This window comes from Helianthus annuus, chromosome 3, assembly GCF_002127325.2.
Source record: "Helianthus annuus cultivar XRQ/B chromosome 3, HanXRQr2.0-SUNRISE, whole genome shotgun sequence".
Lineage (NCBI taxonomy): Eukaryota > Viridiplantae > Streptophyta > Magnoliopsida > Asterales > Asteraceae > Helianthus > Helianthus annuus.
Window position 1 is genome coordinate 169,658,663 of NC_035435.2, and position 19,318 is coordinate 169,677,980.

Here is a 19,318-nt window from a genome sequence, read left to right on the forward strand (position 1 = left end):
AAAATTCCACCCATTTCAAGCTTTTATTGTATCATGTGTTGCTGACTAAGGTCTCGGAGTTATAAAGATAACAATGATTTAAGGAAACATGTTCTAAACGAGAAATAAACTCAAATAACCAACAATTGCCTTTAATTAAAAGTCAAAGCTTTGTTATTCACCTTTCTGATAAGTCAAAACTTGTAACTAGAAAAATCCCAACAAATTGCATCTTGACATGCTCAATCAATCAAGCTAGTTATTGGGTAAAAAAGATGAAATCATGGTGTTGGATATGAAGTTGTTTCAACCATGATGAAGCAGCACTCTCCAACTCTTTAATCTTTTCGTCGTCACCTTTGTCGCGATTATTCCACACATGGCTTTGCATTTTGTAAGTTGCTAGACCGAACGGAACAAGATCCAACACTTGTCCACTCTCACGATCGCCTTCTTCATTGTTATCTGCTACGATATTTTTTAATCAAGAGTCTTAACACAAATTTGGTCCATCAATATTAGACTGTATTAGTGAAATAGAATTGAGAATCTGAATGTATAATCATAATATAACTTGATTATTGTCCAAAATATGGTCGGTTTTTGTCATTGTATTGTAACAATCGGGAGTGTAAACGAGTTGAGCTGAATAAGCTATATATTGTGCGGCTACTCTAATTAAAAAAAAGCTTGAACTTAGCTCATTTCAAGGTCTATATTTAATTACATATATATAACCATGGGTGGGCGGGGAGGACCACCGGCCAGGGCATATTATTAAAAAAAAAAACGATATGTATATGTAAAAAAAATTAATAGGGTATACCCATATAAACACTAACATATATAGGCCCACTTAAAAAACTTTTCTTATGGTTTAGATTACTAATTATTAGCCTATTGACATTAGGTTGTATGAAAAACTATTTTATATTATATATTTCGTTAAGGTCTATGGACACATTTTTTTTAACTCGAACAAGGTATACGAATTCTCAGAGTCGACCATGTATATAACATAATATATTTGATTTATTGTTTTATCATAATCATAATAGTTATTATGTAATTATACATTATTTTGAAAAAAAAAACACATTACTAAACTTATATAAGTAATAAAACTCGATATATAAATGATGAATTCTAGAGGCAGAGGCATGCACTGTTTCAAAATGGTATGTTTTTTCAAGAACATGGTTTAGAATTAATGATAAAAACTAACATGATTTTAACGTTGTTTTACTAATTTCGTGAAAATAACGTTAAAAGAGCGGGGTGGTTAATTATGCATCATGTGATGACGTTGATAGCCGAAAGACAAAAGGGTACATGCACCAATCAGCCTTTGTCCCGATTGTTGAGTGTTATGTGCCTCGTGTCCAAGGCTTGATGTAAAACTACTATCGAGCCGGTGGTCTCAAAGGAAGCAGCCTCTCTATTCCTATGGGGTAGAGGTAAGACTGTTTACATCTTACTATCCTTATATCATACCTTAGCTTTGCTATTGATGAGATTTACTAAGTATGATGATGATGATAAAAACTAACAACATGAAATAGTTAAAAGTAGATATATTACCTTGGAAGGAGCATGATAGAGCATGGAAGGTGAGGAAACAAGTGCAAAGTTCCTTGGTGCTGTTAATGCTAGCTGGGATACGATAGATAGGATACCTGTACAACATATCAAATAACCGTTTTAAACAATTTATTAAACTGTAAATATATCATTGCCCTGTAAACTACGGGTGTGAATATTTGAGACACGATATTTGCATGTTTTTGTTTAGTCTAAACGGAGTTTGAGACAGTTTATATTGAACCAAGGAACACGTTTAGCTAAATACATCATGCACATACACTCAACCCAATGGGTTTGTGGTTAACCTGGTTGTTTACGTTTTGTTATATGTAATAACATAAATTATTTAGAATGTTAAAGTATTAATATGTAAAAAAATTATAAATACATATTTTTTTTCTCAGGGTATATGAATCGTGCTTGCATCAATCTATGAGTACACGTGCCGTGTTCAAGTTTATACTTGTGAAATAACTCGATTTTAATTCGGACAGGGTATCCATACATCCTCCTAAAAGTATTTACACATCCCCCAAACCCTATAGACCTCTCAATGCTCAATACGCCTCAAAATGACCCCTCATACGCCCCTCATAGCTCTATACGTTTGAAAATGGTCCCTACCATCTAATTAATGCCAATCATTGGGTGTGAGCCAATAATTACCCAATGATTGGGATGTACATATGGAACTTTGTTTTTGAAAGGTGTAGATCGATTGGAAACCCACTACCGACTGCGCTTCAACCCTTTTTATTGGAAGCACAACCACCCAGGTTCGAATGAGGGGGAGTGCAGTGTAGCGCCCTTCCTCGCACCTCGTCCTCCCCGACTTCCCGTAAAGAATCCCATGACAGCGCCCTATGCCGCTCCACCCTCATATGTCGCAACCTGGTAAAACGTTATACTCCCTAGACCCATTTGGGTAGTCCATATAGGGAATACCCGAAGAATCACCCCCAGCCATCGGATCGAATCCAGGCGCAGGTCCCGCACCAAGCTCCTCCTCGTCTGACGACGTATCTGCAATAATTAATATATAATACGTGTCAAATATTAATAAAATTATAACATATGTTAATAATCAATTATACAGAATCATAAAATATTTCGTTTCAGTTACATGTCAAATTATAAAGGTATAACAATTTTTATTAACCAATTTTATAGAATTCTAAAATAATACGTGTCAAATATTAATAAAATTATAACATATTTTAATAATCAATTTTATAGATAATTTTTTTTGTTTCGGTTACGTGTCAAATTATAAACTTATAACAATTTTATTAACCAATTTTATAGAATTAAAAATTTTTCCGTTGCAGTTACGTGTCAAATTATAAACTTGTAAAAATTCTTATTAACCAATTTTATAGTCGACCCACCACAACCACCACACCCGACCCGTCGCCACCACCACAGTCGACACCCGCCGCCACCACCACAGTCGACCCCCACCACCACCGCAGCCGACCGCCACCACCACTACAGCCGACCCGCCACCACCGTCAAACACCCCACCACCGTGAAACACCAAACCACCGTGAAACCCTAACCGCCGTCAAACACCTAACCGCCGGCAAACACCTAACCACCGTCAAACACCTAACCACAGTCAAACACCACCACTGTCAAACACCACCACTGTCAAACACCATCATCATCAAACACCTAACCACCGTCAAACACCTAACCACCGTCAAACACCACCACCGTCAAAGACCACCACCGTGAAACACCTAACCACCGTCAAACACCACCACCCCTCAAACACCTAACCGCCGTCAAACATATACCCACTGTCAAACACATACCCACCGTTAAACACATAACCACCATCAAACACCACCACCGGCCAAAATTTAAAAAAAAAAATCCAAAAGAGACACAGGAAAGATGAAATGAGTCACTTACCTCTTGTGAAAATCCGGAGCGTATAGCATGATACGAGAGAGATCGAGTATACGAGAGAGAGAGCGTTTGTGTGTGTTTTTTTGGTGTTTAGTGTGTGTGTTTGAATTTTTAGATCTATTTCCCCCTTTAGTCAAACTAGAAAAGGTGTTTGGGGACCATAAGACGCGTATGGATCAATGAGCACCGTATAGGGAGTTGGTGTTTTTTCTTTTTTAATCTATGAAAGTTATCATTTATGTATAAGAGAATTAAGAATCAGGAGTATGAACGGATGAGACACTTGTCCCAGTGGAAGGGACGGGTGCACGTAACTGAGAGGTCTTGAGTTCGATCCGGGCAGACGCCGGTTTTTGGCATTTTTGGGGAATTTTAATTTATGAAACATATAACTTCTGTATAAGAGAATTAAGAATCAGGATTATGAACGGGTTAGACACTTGTCCCAGTGGAAGGGATGGGTGCACGTTACTGAGAGGTCTCGAGTTCGATCCGCATAGATATCGGTTTGGGGCCGGTTTTTGGCATTTTTTGTGATTGTTTTTTATTTATTTATTATTTATCTTAATATTAATTCATTTTCTTAAAAAAAAAAAAACAGATTTAATTTTTATTTTGACTCAAGATTTTCAATTCCTTTTAAAACAATAGTTTTCTTTTCATTGAGTTATATTTCTACCTAGTAACGTAGTTTGATGTTACCCTGTTTAATACGAGATATGTACATTGTCTCCCATCACAAAAAACAAGTAAAATAATATAAAAAAGGGAGTTGTAAGATTTACTCACAATTTGTCGTATAAGGCTTCCGGGATGATAACGCACGAGGAAAAATAGGGAACAAAATTCCGAATGGACGAAAGCGTGATAAATAAAATACCACCTAACGATTTTGTTATTACTTATACGTTAAATAAAATCCTAATATTTATTGTTTACAATTTAATTATATTAAATAGAAAAATGAATTAAACATTAAAAGAGAAAAATTAATAAAACAACTAAAACATAAAAATTAATTAAACAATTAAAACATGAAAATTAATTAAACATTAAAAGAGAAAAATTAATTAAACATTAAAACATAAAAATTAATTAAACAATTAAAACAGAAAAATTAATTAAACAAACTAAACAAGAAAAATTAAGTAAACAATTAAAACAGAAAAATTTTTATAAAACTTATAAAAATTTGACATTTATAATATACACAATTCATTTCATAAAATATAAAATATGAAGTTTTAAATAATAATAATATTTAATAAAAAACATATGCACATTTTATTTAAAAAAAACAATGATATTTTCTTATAATAAAAATATGACGTTTTATAATATTAACACATTTTTAATAACAACATTTCAACATTTAAGCAATGGTGTTTGTCAAACTTATTTTCCGATGTTCGATGGTCCGGAGGTTTACCCGAACCATTCCATTTTATCGATCGCTTATGTCGAAGGTGGTCATTTCATCATGGTTAAGTTAACGGATGATTCTCCGATACCAGTACCAAATGGACATTGAAATATACACCGAACTATAGAAGCTATGGAATGGGAGACAATGTACATGTCTCGTATTACACAGGGTAGGGCGTTACTATGTAGTAATAGAACTCCACGAAAAGAATTTGTTAACTTGTCAAAGGTGTAAAATCCGTGAAATATAGTGTACGCAACAATTTCTTATAAAAAATATTAATTAGAGTGTTTTATAACATAAAAACCCTTAATTACATCACAAGATTTTTTAAAAATTAAAACCATCCGAATCGTATAAGGCAAGGAGACGCGTATACAAGCACCTATACGGTGCTCATTGCCCAATATAACCTCCTCCTCACCTCGATCAATGCCGGATAACCAGACGCTTTCGGAGACGTATGACCGGTTCGAATCTTCGCCAAAAACATTACCAATGTCCCAAAACGATATCTTTATGCTTCACGGTTTCAACCAATGTTTTTATTTGTGAATTTTCATCTTTTCATCGGTATTTTGTGAGTTTTGAACATTTGAATGAAATAGTTCCCGTATGCTTGGAAAAATAATATTTATTATAAAAAAACTGTTGCGTACACTATATTTCACGGATGTTACACCTTTGACAAGTTAACAAATTATTTTCGTGGAGTTCTATTACTACCTAGTAACGCCCTACCCTGTGTAATACGAGACATGTACATTGTCTCTCATTCCATAGCTTCTATAGTTCGGTGTATATTTCAAAGTTCATTTGGTACTGGCATCGGGGAATCATCCGTTAACTTAACCATGATGAAATGGCCACCTTCGACATAAGCGATCGATAAAACGGAATGTAAACCTCCGGACCATCGAACATCGGGAAGTAAGTTTGACAAACACCATTGCTTAAATGTTGAAATGTTGTTATTAAAAATGTGTTAATATTATAAAACGTCATGTTTTTATTTTAAGAAAATATCATCGTTTTCTAAAAAAATGTGCATATGTTTTTTTATTAAATATTATTATTATTATTTTATAAAAAAAACTTCATATTTTATGAAATGAATTGTGTATATTATAAAATGTCAAATTTTTATAAGTATTATAAAAATTCATTAATTTTAAATTCATAATTTTAAATTCATTATTAATTTTTCTGTTTTATTTGTTTACTTAGTTTTTCTTCTTTATCTTGTTTAATTAGTTTTTTTAATTTTTCTGTTTTAATTGTTTAATTAATTTTTATGTTTTAATGTTTAATTAAATTTTCTCTTTTAATGTTTAATTAATTTTTCTGTTTTGATGTTTAATTAATTTTCTCTTTTAATGTTTAATTAATTTTTATGTTTTAATTATTTAATTAATTTATGTTTTAACTAGTTAAATTCCACCCGCGCGTTGCGGCGGGGACCCAATTACTGCAAAACATGTGTCAGCAACGGCAAGCAGATACCGAATACCGAATATCAAAACATAAATAAAATTGTCGTGAAAAGGATAGTCAATCCGTCCTAAATGAAGCGATTTTAAATAACCTAATATATAATAATAGGACCCACACGTCCTACACGTTGGAAATTCGGTTGTTTTCAGTTCAGTTATTACGGTGCAAACACGTTAAAATATGGATGAGCTCGGTATCGGTATCGGTAACGGCACCGAAAGTACCGATCCGGAAAATCATCGAAATTAGGTACCGTACCACCCAAAATGCTCAGTACAATACGGTATGGTATTTGAAGGTAAAATCAATAAATATATGTATGGTGCTAGACCGGTGTCGAATCGAAAGTAACGATTCTGAAAATGCCAAAAGGTGGGTACCAAATTGGTACCAAAAATGATTTGGTATAGTAAATTTGGTACCGATACGATAACGGTTTGATTACAGGATTTGATACGATTTGTTCATCAATAATCTAAATATCCAAGTTAATTTTACATGCTACAATTCATTCATTACGTAAAAAGACAAAAAATAAAGAAAAATAAGTTGTTGTGTATATAAAACCTCATTCAAACGAAATACAGTTTACTTACTGTGTGTATGAAAAGTAATCTAAACTGTGCAATTACTTGCATTGCTACGTTGCTACAGGATTTGATGAGCTCCGTACCGAAAATACCGTTACCGAAATCCCCAAAAGTGGGTATCGGTACCGAATATACCTGGTACAGTACGGCTTGATACGGTCGGTACTGGTACGACACCGGTATTTGAGGGTAAAACCCGATGAATACTGGTTCCGAACGGATACCGAAAATACACTCAGTTTGATAAATTTGATACCGGTACCGGTACCCTATACTATTCATTCATTTCTATATTTATTACTGTTAATTAATTTCTCTTTTTAATATTTATTTATTTACTACTGTTCATTGAGTTCGTTTTTTAATATATAGGTAAATCATTTCTATATTTATTACTGTTAATTAATTTCTCTTTTTAATATTTATTTATTTACTACTGTTCATTGAGTTCGTTTTTTAATATATAGGTAAATTGTTTTATTATTTTTTCTCTTTTAATGTTTAATTCATTTTTCTCTTTAATATAATTAAATTTTAAACAATAAATATAAAGATTTTATTTAACCTATAAATAATAACGAAATCGTTAGGTGGTATTTTATTTATCACGCTTTCGTCCATTCGGAATTTTTTCCCTATTTTTCCTCGTGCGTTATCATCCCGGAAGCATCATACGCCAAATTGTGAGTGAATCTTACAACTCCCTTTTTATATTTTTTTACTTGTTTTTTTTTTGTGGTGGGAGACAATGTAGATGTCTCGTATTAAACAGGGTAACATCAAATTACGTTACTAGGTAGAAATAGAACTCAACGAAAAGAAAACTATTGTTTTAAAAAGAATTGAAAATGTTGACTCAAAATAAAAATTAAATCTGTTTATTCTTTTTTTCAAAGAAAAGGAATTAATATTAAGAAAAAATAATAATAATAAAATAAATAAGAAATCTAAAAAAATGCCAAAAACCGGCCCAAACCGATACCTACGCGGATCGAACTCGAGACCTCTCAGTAACGTGCACCCGTCCCTTCCACTGGGACAAGTGTCTAATCTGTTCATAATCCTGATTCTTAATTCTCTTATACAGAAGTTATATGTTTCATAAATAAAAAATCCCCAAAAAAGCCAAAAGCCGGCCTCAAACCGGCGTCTGCCCGGATCGAACTCAAGACCTCTCAGTTACGTGCACCCGTCCCTTCCACCGGGACAAGTGTCTCACCTGTTCGTACTCCTGATTCTTAATTCTATTATACATAAATGATAAGTTTCATAGATTAAAAAAAGAAAAAAAACAACTCCCAATACGGTGCTCATTGATTCTTACGCGTCTTCTGGTCCCCAAACACCTTTTCCAGTTTGTCTAAAGGGGAAAACAGATCTAAAAATTCAAAAACACACACTAAAAACCAAAAACACACACACAAATGCTCTTTCTCGTATACTCGGTCTCTCACGTATCAAGCTATACGCTCTGGATTTTTACAAGAGGTTAGTGACTCATTTCATCTTTCCTGTGTCTCTTTTTGAGTTTTTTTTTTTTAATTTTGGCCGGTTGTGGTGTTTGATGGTGGTTATGTGTCTAACGGTGACGATGGTGGTGTTTGACGGTGGGTGTGGGTTTGACGGTGGGTAGGTGTTTGAGGGTGGTGGTGTTTGACGGTGATTAGGTGTTTCATGGTGGTGGTCTTTGACGGTGGTGGTGTTTGACGATGGTTAGGATTTGACGGTGGTTAGGTGTTTGACGGTGGATAGGTGTTTGACGGTGGATAGGTGTTTGACAGTGATGGTGTTTGACGGTGGTTTTGTTTGATGGTGGCAGTGTCTGACGGTGGTGGTGTTTGACTGTGGTTAAGGGTTTGACGGTGGTTAGGTGTTTGACGGCTGTTAGGGTTTCACGGTGGTTAGGTGTTTCACGGTGGTGGGATGTTTGACGGTGGTGGTGGGTCGAATGTAGTGGTGGTTCGGCTGTGGTGGTGGTGGGGGTCGACTGTGGTGTTAGCGGCGGGTGTCGACTTTGGTGGTGGCGGCGAGTCGAGTGTGGTGGTGGTGGGTCGGCTATAAAATTGGTTAATAAGAATTGTTACAAGTTTATAATATAACACGTAACTAAAACGAAAAAATTTATAATTCTATAAAATTGGTTAATAAAATTGTTATAAGTTTATAAATTGACACGTAACCGAAACGAAAAAATTTATCTATAAAATTGATTATTAAAATATGTTATAATTTTATTAATATTTGACACGTATTATTTTAGAATTCTATAAAATTGGTTAATAAAAATTGTTATACGTTTATAATTTGACACGTAACTGAAACGAAATATTTTATGATTCTATATAATTAATTATTAACATATGTTATAACTTTATTAATATTTGACACGTATTATATATTAATTTTTGCAGATAAGTCGTCAGACGAGGAGGAATTTGGTTCGAGACCGACGCCTGGATTCGATCCAATGGCCGGGGGTGATTGTTCGGGTATTCCCTATATGGACTACCTAAATGGGTCTAGGGAGTATAAACGTTTTACCAGGTTGCGACATATGAGGGTGGGGCGACAGAGGGCGTTGTTATGGGATGCTTTACGGGAAGTCAGGGAGGAGGAGGGGGCCCGAGGTTTAATCAGGGAGAATTTCCCGTGGCTTAAAAACATGGCTTAAAGTGTTAAAAAACATACCATACTGGGGCAAGTGTAAAATTGACGTCCGGAATTAGCTTCAGTCCAAGATGTTCTTAGTGCAGTCGTCCTACCACATTTGCAAACAACCATTGTGAATTTGTGATTGTGAAGATGGTTATGGCTCATTTGCAACTTCTGATACGTATCACAAGCTTTTTAAAAAAAGTCGATAAGTCGCTCATAGGTCAATACGACGCGTATGACTGTACGAATTCTGACACCTTTTCAGATTATACGTGCGTATAGCCTGATGAGCCGCATATATACTTACTTTTTCTGAAAAGTTGGCATAAAGTTTACTTCTATACGCCTCTCAATGAGCTATGAGCGACGTATTGAAGTTCTGTTTCCTTTTATATTTAAAATAAAGATCCCTGGTGAGAAGTACACATGTAAAGCGAATTTTTTGACCTGAGCTCTGGACCACACTGGACCACACGATGATGATCCGGAAGGGCACACACACGCACGGATTCTTTGTCTCTCGTATAGTTTTCGCTCTCGTATCTCTCTTACGGTCGGAATATTCAAGGTTAGTTTTTTGTGGGTTTTATTTTGGCCGTTTGTGGTGGTGTTGGGGTTGTGGTTGTTGTTTTCGGCATTGGGGTTTGACAGTGGTGGGGATTGACGGGCTTAGGGTTTGACGGTGGTTAGGTGTTTGACGGTTGGTGGTGGTGGTGGTGAGTCGGATGGGGTGGTGGTGGGCCGACTGGGGTGGTGGTGGTGGGTCGGCTAGGGTGGTTGTGGTGAGTCGGCTGGGGTGGTGGTGGTGGTGGTGGTAGGTTGGCTGGGGTTGTGGTGGTGGGTCGGCTGGGGTGGTGGTGGTGGTGGGTTGGCTGGGGTGGTGGTGGTGGTGGGTCGGCTGTGGAGGTAGATGAGGTGGTTAAGGGTGGTGGTGGGCTATGGTGGTGCCGTGGTGGGTGGTGGTTGTGGTGGTGCTTGAATTTGTTTTTTTTTTATTTTTGCAATATATTTTCGAATGCCGAGTCTAATGCTATAATTGTATTTTTTATTAACAAGATATCGAAAGTCGGTGTTTTGACGGTGGCGGTAGCGTAATCCTTATGGAGAAACTGCGTTTGTATTTCAGATTCATGCACTAGAACGCCGATCTAGGATTACGTGTTATTTGAGTAGCCTGTGGTGTCATCAGCTCCTAATGACGCTAGCCAACGTGGTTCGCCCTGTAGCATGTCCTTCCAAGAGAGGCGTTCATTAGTGTTCTCATGAGCCTTCCACCAATGGGAATGCCACTGCACTCACCATCCCGAGGGGACGCGGAAGACTGGACGGTGGTTGATAAACGAAATCCCAACTCCACTACTCCAACCTCCTGATCCCTAGTGCCACTGAAATGTGGTAGATGTGAAGCAGAAACCCCGTTGGAAGGTAGGGTTTGGTACACGATTTCAAGACAGTCGGCCTGTCTTGGTGTTTGTGTGTTACACCCATCGTTTTCCTTTGCAAGAATTCAAGAATATCTAACAATTAGCGATTTAGGGTTTAGGGTTTAGTCGTTACATTTTATATGAAAGTGACATGTTTTGTGTATTAATATAAAACGATGTTTAATTACATTTTGAATTACGTTTCTTGTTGCGTTATTGTTAATAAACGACAAGTGAAAAACAATTAAAGACATAATAATAATTGATAAATAAAAAAATTGACATTTAATAAAATGTTATAATATACTCGTTTAATAAAATTTGACATTAAAAAATTTGACAATTAAAAACATAATAATACTCATTTAATAATATTATAATAATACTCATTTAATAAAAAAATGACATTTAACAAATTTGACAATTAAAGACATAATAATAATTCATAAATAAAAAAACTTTATTATAATATATACAATTCGTTTTATAAAAAATTAACATTTAATAATACTTATAAAAATTTGACATTTTATAATATACACAATGCGTTATGGTTAATAAATAACAAGTGAAAAACAATTAAAGACATAATAATAATTGATAAATGAAATATTAACATTTAATAAAATGTTATAATAATACCCATTTAATAAAATTTGACACTTAAAAACTTGACAATTAAAGACATAATAATACTCATTTAGTAATATTTTATAATAATACTCATTTAATAAAAATTTGGCATTTAAAGAAATTTGACAATTAAAGGCATAATAATAATTCATAAATAAAAAACTTTATTATAATAAATACAATTCATTTTATAAAAAAAATTGACATTTAATAATACTTATAAAAATTTGACATTTTATAATATACACAATTCATTTGATAAAAATATGAAGTTTTTAATAATATTTAACAAAAAATCATATGCACATTTTTTATTAAAAAACGATGATATTCTCTTCTAATAAAAACATGACGTTTTATAATATTAACATGTTTTTTATAACAATATTTTATAAAAATAATATTAACACTTTTTTTATAACAACATTTTATAAAAATCTATTAATTTTCTTATATAAATATTTTAGAACTTCCCCATACTAAAACATCCATCAACTACAATAAAGTTCCATATATATATATATCTCAATCATTGGGTAATCATTGGCTGACACCCAATGATTGGCATTAATTAGATGGTAAGTACCATTTTCAAACGTATAGAGCTATGGGGGGGGGGGGAGGGGGTCATTTTGAGGCGTATAAGGTTTGGGGGTGTGTAGATACTTTTAGGGGGATGTCTGGATACCTTGTCCGTTAATAATATCTGTTTTGTGTGTATTTATCCTTGAGAAGAAAAGTACTGGCTAGCATGGGTGGACTTACCCATAATGGTGGGTGGGTGGCCGCACCCCTTGAAAATAGATTTTAGTCTTAATTTTCGTTGAAAATTCCAGCCGCACCCCTTTGATTTTTTCAACCGCAACCCTTGAAAATTTTCAAACGCCTTACTTAGAAAAAAATATTATGAATTTATAAAAAAATTAAACATCGATTATTATTAATATATAAGTACGCAACACAATTTGTATAATTATTCTTTAACCACTTATTCACTTACTTAACCCAACCTACAATCTAATTGTATTAACCCAACTACCCAAGCCCAAACCCAACACAAAAAATTATCCTTTTTTATTGATTTTTTTGTTGTTTTATGTGGTGATTAGGAGAAAATATTGATGTATAAGAGTTTGGTCTTTTTATGTTTTTTGATGTTTATTTAGTTCTTCGAGACTTGTAGTTAATGATTTTGTTGTTTTATTTTAAGCTTTGTTTATTTAATAGATTACTAATCAACATTTAAAACTAGGTCTTGAATGTTTGAAAATTAAAATTGAAGATTATGGACTATGCTATTGGTTGAACTGATTGTTTATTTTGTTTAAGTGTTTAGTGTTGTTTTATGAATTTATGAAACAATTTATATGTGATAAGACTCATGGGTAGAGAAGTTATGGCGCGATTTCTCAAGAGGAAGAGGGTTGGACCACTTTTTTCCTCAAATTTTTCTAATTAAAGACCAAGCTATGTCTTAGATAAGTTTTTTATTGTTGTTTTATTTATTGATTATGAGAAATAGAAGTAGGTAAGGTTTGAACTTTTATGGTTTTTTGTTGTAACTTTACTTATGATGGTTTTTTTATGTTGTTTACTGTTTTACTTGAAACATTGTTTGTTAATATGATAAGAAGTTAGGAAATAGGGTTTGATTGTTTGAAAATTGACCCAACCTGACCCAATCTGGTCTGACCCGCGAAACTTTGTTTGTTTATGTTTACTTGTTTTACATGATCTGACCAGATCCAACCCGCTATAAACCGAATTTTTTATATAGCTAGAGGCCTAAAATCCTGGGTCCGCCACTGCTGGCTGGCTAGCTATATTTAAACATCTAAAATCTTATTTAATGAACCAATATTTAAACATTTCAATAGTGTTTAATAATATATACTAGTGGTTTTCCCCCGCGCTATGCGGCGGGAACTCAATTGGTATCGGTTTCCAGTACCAAGATTCACTAAAGCAGCTCAAAGAGAAATCTAAAAAAATAAAGTCGTGATATGCTGAAAATGATACATGTTTTATATCAATTGAAAACCATAAAAAGAATATTGGTTCCGATACTACCGATGTTAGTACCGATGTTATTCGATTGAAATCGATTCGATTAATGACGTACCAAATACTCGTATATTATGATGCAAAAAATATGTGTTTTTTTCTTTAATACTCTTATGGGCACTTTACGATAAAAATAAATAAATTACTATTTATTTTCAATTAAAAAACAACTTAAATTAGAATAAATCCTAATAAATATAATATAATATTATTATAACTTTCATTTAAGTTACTGTTTATCAAGACTTCATATTAATATATATAATATACTAGGTTAGAACCCCGTGTATTACACGGGTTGAATAAATGTAATTTTATATACTAAATAATATAAAAATATATATCTTTAAAAATCTCGTTTATTACACGGGTTGAATAAATGTAATTTTATATAGCAAATAATAAAACAATATATATTTAAAATCTCGTTTATTACATGGGTTGAATAAATGTAATTTTATATTTTACATTTTTTATATTACCCTTATTTAAAAAAAATAAAAAAACAATTTTAATTATTTAAGAGATGATACGATGTTAACATGTATTCTAAGAAAATCTAATATCATATAATAATAGATTATAAATAATATATATTAAGTTGATTTATCATTCACATATTTTATTACTCACAATATTTTATATTATTCATAGCAACTAATGGTTTTATAATATTAGTAATTTATATAAATTCGTGTGTTGATTTAGCATAATGGATGAATCATAAATAAATAAGAAGAAATTGAAACTACCTTTATCTGATAATTTAAGTTACTCGCATAATAGTTTTATATGAATTTTTACTAAAAAAAATGCAATATGAAAATAAGAGATAGAATAATAGATTTTTTTTTCATAAAATAAGAGATAAGGGTAAAAGGTAGGAAATTACAAATGTAGACATTTTCAATAAATGACACGTGTACAAAATCAGGTTTCTTTTATTATATAGTATAGATAGATAATATAATAATAATAATAATAATTTTGTGTGTATTTATCCTTCAATAGTGTTTATTAATGTATATTTTGGCTTTTTTATTTAATGAACCAATATTAGACTTTAAAATTTCAAGCTATGCATTATTTAAATTTAAAAAATCAACTTCTTTGATTTCACGTTTGAAAATGTTACCAACCATTAAAGATAAAAGAATAATTTATTTCAATCGACGAATAGTATAAACCTAATACTTAAAACCTTAAAATTTGAGTATATACATAAATTAAAAAATAAACAAAAAAATTATAAAAATACATACCATGCAATAGACATCCAACTAGCTGGAGATATATCATTGATACAAAATGTTAATAGTCCAGGATAACTTTGAGCCAGTTCGATAATCTGCATATAGGAGAACAACAACAAAACTTGTTACGGTGTACTTGCATGTATAACACAATTACATGCTCTGTATGTTTCTTTTGGCTTTTATCGCATTTTGACTTATTATCAGAGGCGGCTCTAGGGTGGGCGGGGAGGATCACCGGCCAACGCCTGATATTTCGAACGACATGTTATTTAAAAAAAAAACCGATATGTATATGTAATTTTTTTAATAGGGTATACATATATGGCCGCCCTGGGGGTGGGCAGGGAGGAGCACCGGCCAGGGCCCGATATTTCGAGTGGCACAATTTTTTTATAAAAAAACCCGTATATGTAAAATATTTTTTTAATATGGTTCACTCATACAAACACCAACATAGGCCCCCTCAAAAAACTATTCTTATGGTTTAGATTAGTTATTAACCCCTTTGGCATTAGGTTTAGACCTTTAGTGAGTCTAATACCCAATTTCGTTAAGGCCTAAGACCACATTTTTTCAAGCTCGAACAGGGTACACGGATTCTCAGGGCCGGCCATGTATACATATACAAACACTAACATAGGTCCACTTACAAAACTATTGTTATGGTTTAGATTAGTTATTAGTCCATTATCATGTTTGGACCTTTAATGAACCCAATACCCAATTTACTTTAAAAAATAATATATATTTCGTTAAGGTTTGAGAGTACGTTTTTTCGAGTTCGAACAAGGTATACGAAATTTTTGGGCCCTCCGTATTATGTCAAAGAAACGTACTATCATCGGCTGCGCCTGGGTTTGTAAGTTTGTTTATTATCGGGACATCTAGATTCTATTAAAATATATATATCAAACTTTTTTTTCTTATAGTTTGACTAGTCGTTGTTATAGACTTTATAGTCAAAACTATTGTAAAAGAAAGTTTATATCATGACGATCTTGAAAAGTTCCAAATACCTACTTAGCATACCACTTAAGTACTTATCATCTTTCTTATCATTTTAAACTATTACTAATATATATCTTGTCATTTTAAAAGTAATTAATTTGAATATATCTTAACCTTTTGGTTTGTAACGCATTACAAAGTATAACACATGCGATAAACAAATAAAATTATGGGAATAAGTATAAGTAAAATCGTATATCAATAAAAATACTAAAGAACCGTTAAATACCATCGACAATTAGTAAGTGATTTATTAAACGTTTAGATCATACATAATGGTTAAGGCTCTATAAGGGATATTTTTCGTCACATCAGCATCATGACACTCTTTCAAAAAATGGTTAACGTCCCTTAATGCCCTCTTTATCAGGGGCGGACCTAGAGGTTACCGGGGGGTAACCTCCGCTACGGCTTGGCTCGGAAAAAATTGACGTTTTTAGTGTAAATTTTGGAAAAATTTGATGTTTTTTCAATTTCGTTACGGCTTATTTATAAAACGTTACGGCTTGGCGTGAATCCTAGATCCGCCACTGCTCTTTATGCCCCCTATAACTATACGTTATCAATTATCAAACCCATTCATGCTCCTGTAATGCCCATTACGAATGGTGTTAAAAAACCGTTAGTCATTTCCTCATATTAAATATGTCAATTGTAACCATTTCGTTATGCATGCGTGTAAGAAAAAAAAAATACATGTATGAACGGCAGTCTTAAAATTATAAATGCAATTAAAATCATTAACTTACTTTATCCAGAAACGGCACCCGCAGGTATGGAGAACAAGATTCATAAAACTGTACGTAAAGATGATCATGGTCGCCTGAACAACAACTGTTGTCACTTTTAAGATTCTTGTCGTTTGACTTTGTGCTTGCATCATCATCATCATGATGAGAGGAAGTTGATGATGTGGATTTTTTAATAAAAATCTGGATTGCAGAAAGATAAGGAACATAATATTGAACAATGCTTTCACCACTCTCTAGTATAACTGAGATACCAACACCACAACTGCTCCATTCATCATAAACTTCCCATATATCTTGTAGCTTAATGTCTTCTTTATTTTTCAATCCACTCTTTGCTTCTACTTCTTTGCTGTCATTCTGAGAGAACTTCCATATATTTTCATCAACACAAATATATATACATGTGCTAAGTAGCACTGGAACGGGTACGGGATCGGGGTACGGGGACCATACGGGAACGAGGAACGGCAAAACTCAAAATTCCAAGATACGGGTACGGCAATAAAAAATATAAAAAAATAAAAATACATTAAACAAATTCCAAAAATACTACATCTTCCAAGGGTAATTAATTATCAATAATCAAATCATTTTCAAATTCCAGTTCATCTAGTGAGAGATCGGCAATCGATAGAGAATTAGAGATGATGAGACTTGAGAGTTTAGAGATTAGAGAAGACGAATATGATAGGTCTATTTATTTAATAGCCGGTTGTGGAATTTGAAAGGGTAAAAACCTTAAAAATAAATGAAAACGGGCTGGAAACGTTTAGGAAACGTCCCCGACGAGTACCCATGGTGTTTCCGTCCCCGACAAGTACCCGAGACGGGTACGGCCACATAAATGGAGTCCCCGTGCTACATAGTACATGTGTGTGTGGGGGGGGGGGGGTGGTTACACAGAAAAGAAAACGTTGTTGAGTTGATGAAACCAAAGAAACCTCATCACAACCATTCATGCAAAACAATCAAAGGTGGAGATTGAATCTGTTACAAAAAGTGATTTTTTTTCAGTACATGTTACAGGCCGGTTACAGAAAGTGTTTATTCACTACATGTTACACGTATCAAACTGTTACATGTTCCAACAGATGTAACACATGGCAACATCATATCCATCCATTTGGGTTTTCGGGGTTTTTGTAACTCAACAAGGTTTTCTCTCCATACTTACCCTATATATATGTGTGTGTGCGTGTAGAGAGAGAGAGAGAGAGAGAGAGATCTTACCACAGGAACAAAATCATGCTTGATAATAGGAGTTACTGAGTGAAGAAAGTTTTCAAGATTTGAACAATGCTCAATGGAAGAACATGAAGAAGTAATTGGAGACATGTTTTTTTCCTCTTAAATTAAATAATGTGTATACTTTCTCTTAAGAGCTTTTTTCTCTCTATATATGCATACGTGTGTATGTGTATACGAAACTTCTTTGCAAATTATGATAGTTGAAACATAGACAACGCTTTTACATAAATGGAGGTATAGGATTAATGGGATCATTTATGACAATTTATTTCTATAATATTAACAGTTATTATTTTATTAATGAGAGTAATTATATATATATTTTCTAACTCTTGATCATAGATTCATAGGGGTGGATGTAGCTTGAGAATAGGGTCGCTACCCCATAACGCTCCAGCGGTAGTGTAAATTTTGTAAAAAATTGACGTTTTTTCGATTTCGCTGCCCCTATAGAAAAGAAAATTTCAAAACGTTTCCCCTTAACGCTTTTTCTAGATCCACCAGTCCACCACTGCTTGATCACATGGTCAAATAAAGAAAAAGATTGTACTTTTTATAAAATATGTTCTCTGCAACTGGGCCCACTAGGGTTTTAAAGTTTTAAGGGGGTGCAACCTAGCTCCAAACCTTACGACCCATACTTTTCTGATCAGTACGACTCGCACCGAAAATGGTCTAGCTACTTTTCTGATATCTTCAATTAAGCTCGTGTTTTGACCTGGAAATCCATCTATTTAACTAAGAACCTACAAAACACCAATTAACAAACACTTAAAAAATTCACGGGGAAATTGCACTAAACAAATACTAAAATGGGGGGTTTTAGACATCAAAATTATGTTGTCTTCCAGACACATTAATATATCATAAGTTCATAACAAAAAATTCATAAACAAAAGTTTTTCATAATCATAATTCATAATAACAGAAAAGTAACAAAAGTAATCAAGCCTTTGTATTTTTTCGTTTAGGTCGTCATTCTCTTCTCCATCAAGTTTTTCACGTTGCATATGTTCGTACCTAGTACTAGGCCCTTCCAAGTAATCATTTTCGGGATTCATATCCCGTTTTCTAGTTGGCCCGGTCTTGTAACTTTCTAAGAAACGAGATTGGAGTCGAATGTTGGAATGTATAAACACAAATTTGTCTGCCCATCTAGAATTTAAACAAAATCTGAAATTTTAACTTATTCGTATGTTTTCTTGTGGTATTTATTTAGCTTACTTAGAATATAAATTAACTAGTAGGGAATGAAGTTTGTGATAGATGAGATCAAATGACAAACATGAGA

General features: G+C 33.3%; 1 protein-coding gene across 1 annotated transcript; it reads right to left on the minus strand.

Moving 5' to 3' along the window:
- Positions 1 to 166: 166 nt before the first annotated feature.
- Positions 167 to 18,114, minus strand: LOC110932562. Its single transcript, XM_035988270.1, has 5 exons — positions 18,010 to 18,114; positions 16,777 to 17,136; positions 15,026 to 15,111; positions 1,561 to 1,655; positions 167 to 444 (listed from the first exon to the last, which is right to left on the minus strand). The coding sequence occupies exons 1-5, from the start codon at positions 18,112 to 18,114 to the stop codon at positions 239 to 241; spliced, it is 852 nt and encodes a 283-aa protein (XP_035844163.1). The 3' UTR covers positions 167 to 238.
- Positions 18,115 to 19,318: the final 1,204 nt, after the last annotated feature.

Excerpts from the sequence above, each read along its gene's own strand:
- LOC110932562 (XM_035988270.1), bottom strand. The coding sequence starts at position 18,114 with ATGTCTCCAATTACTTCTTCATGTTCTTCCATTGAGCATTGTTCAAAT. Across the intron at positions 17,137-18,009 it reads AGCATGATTTTGTTCCTGTG|AATGACAGCAAAGAAGTAGA; the intron begins GTAAGATCTCTC and ends AAGTTCTCTCAG. Across the intron at positions 1,656-15,025 it reads AGTTGGATGTCTATTGCATG|GTATCCTATCTATCGTATCC; the intron begins GTATGTATTTTT and ends TATGTTGTACAG.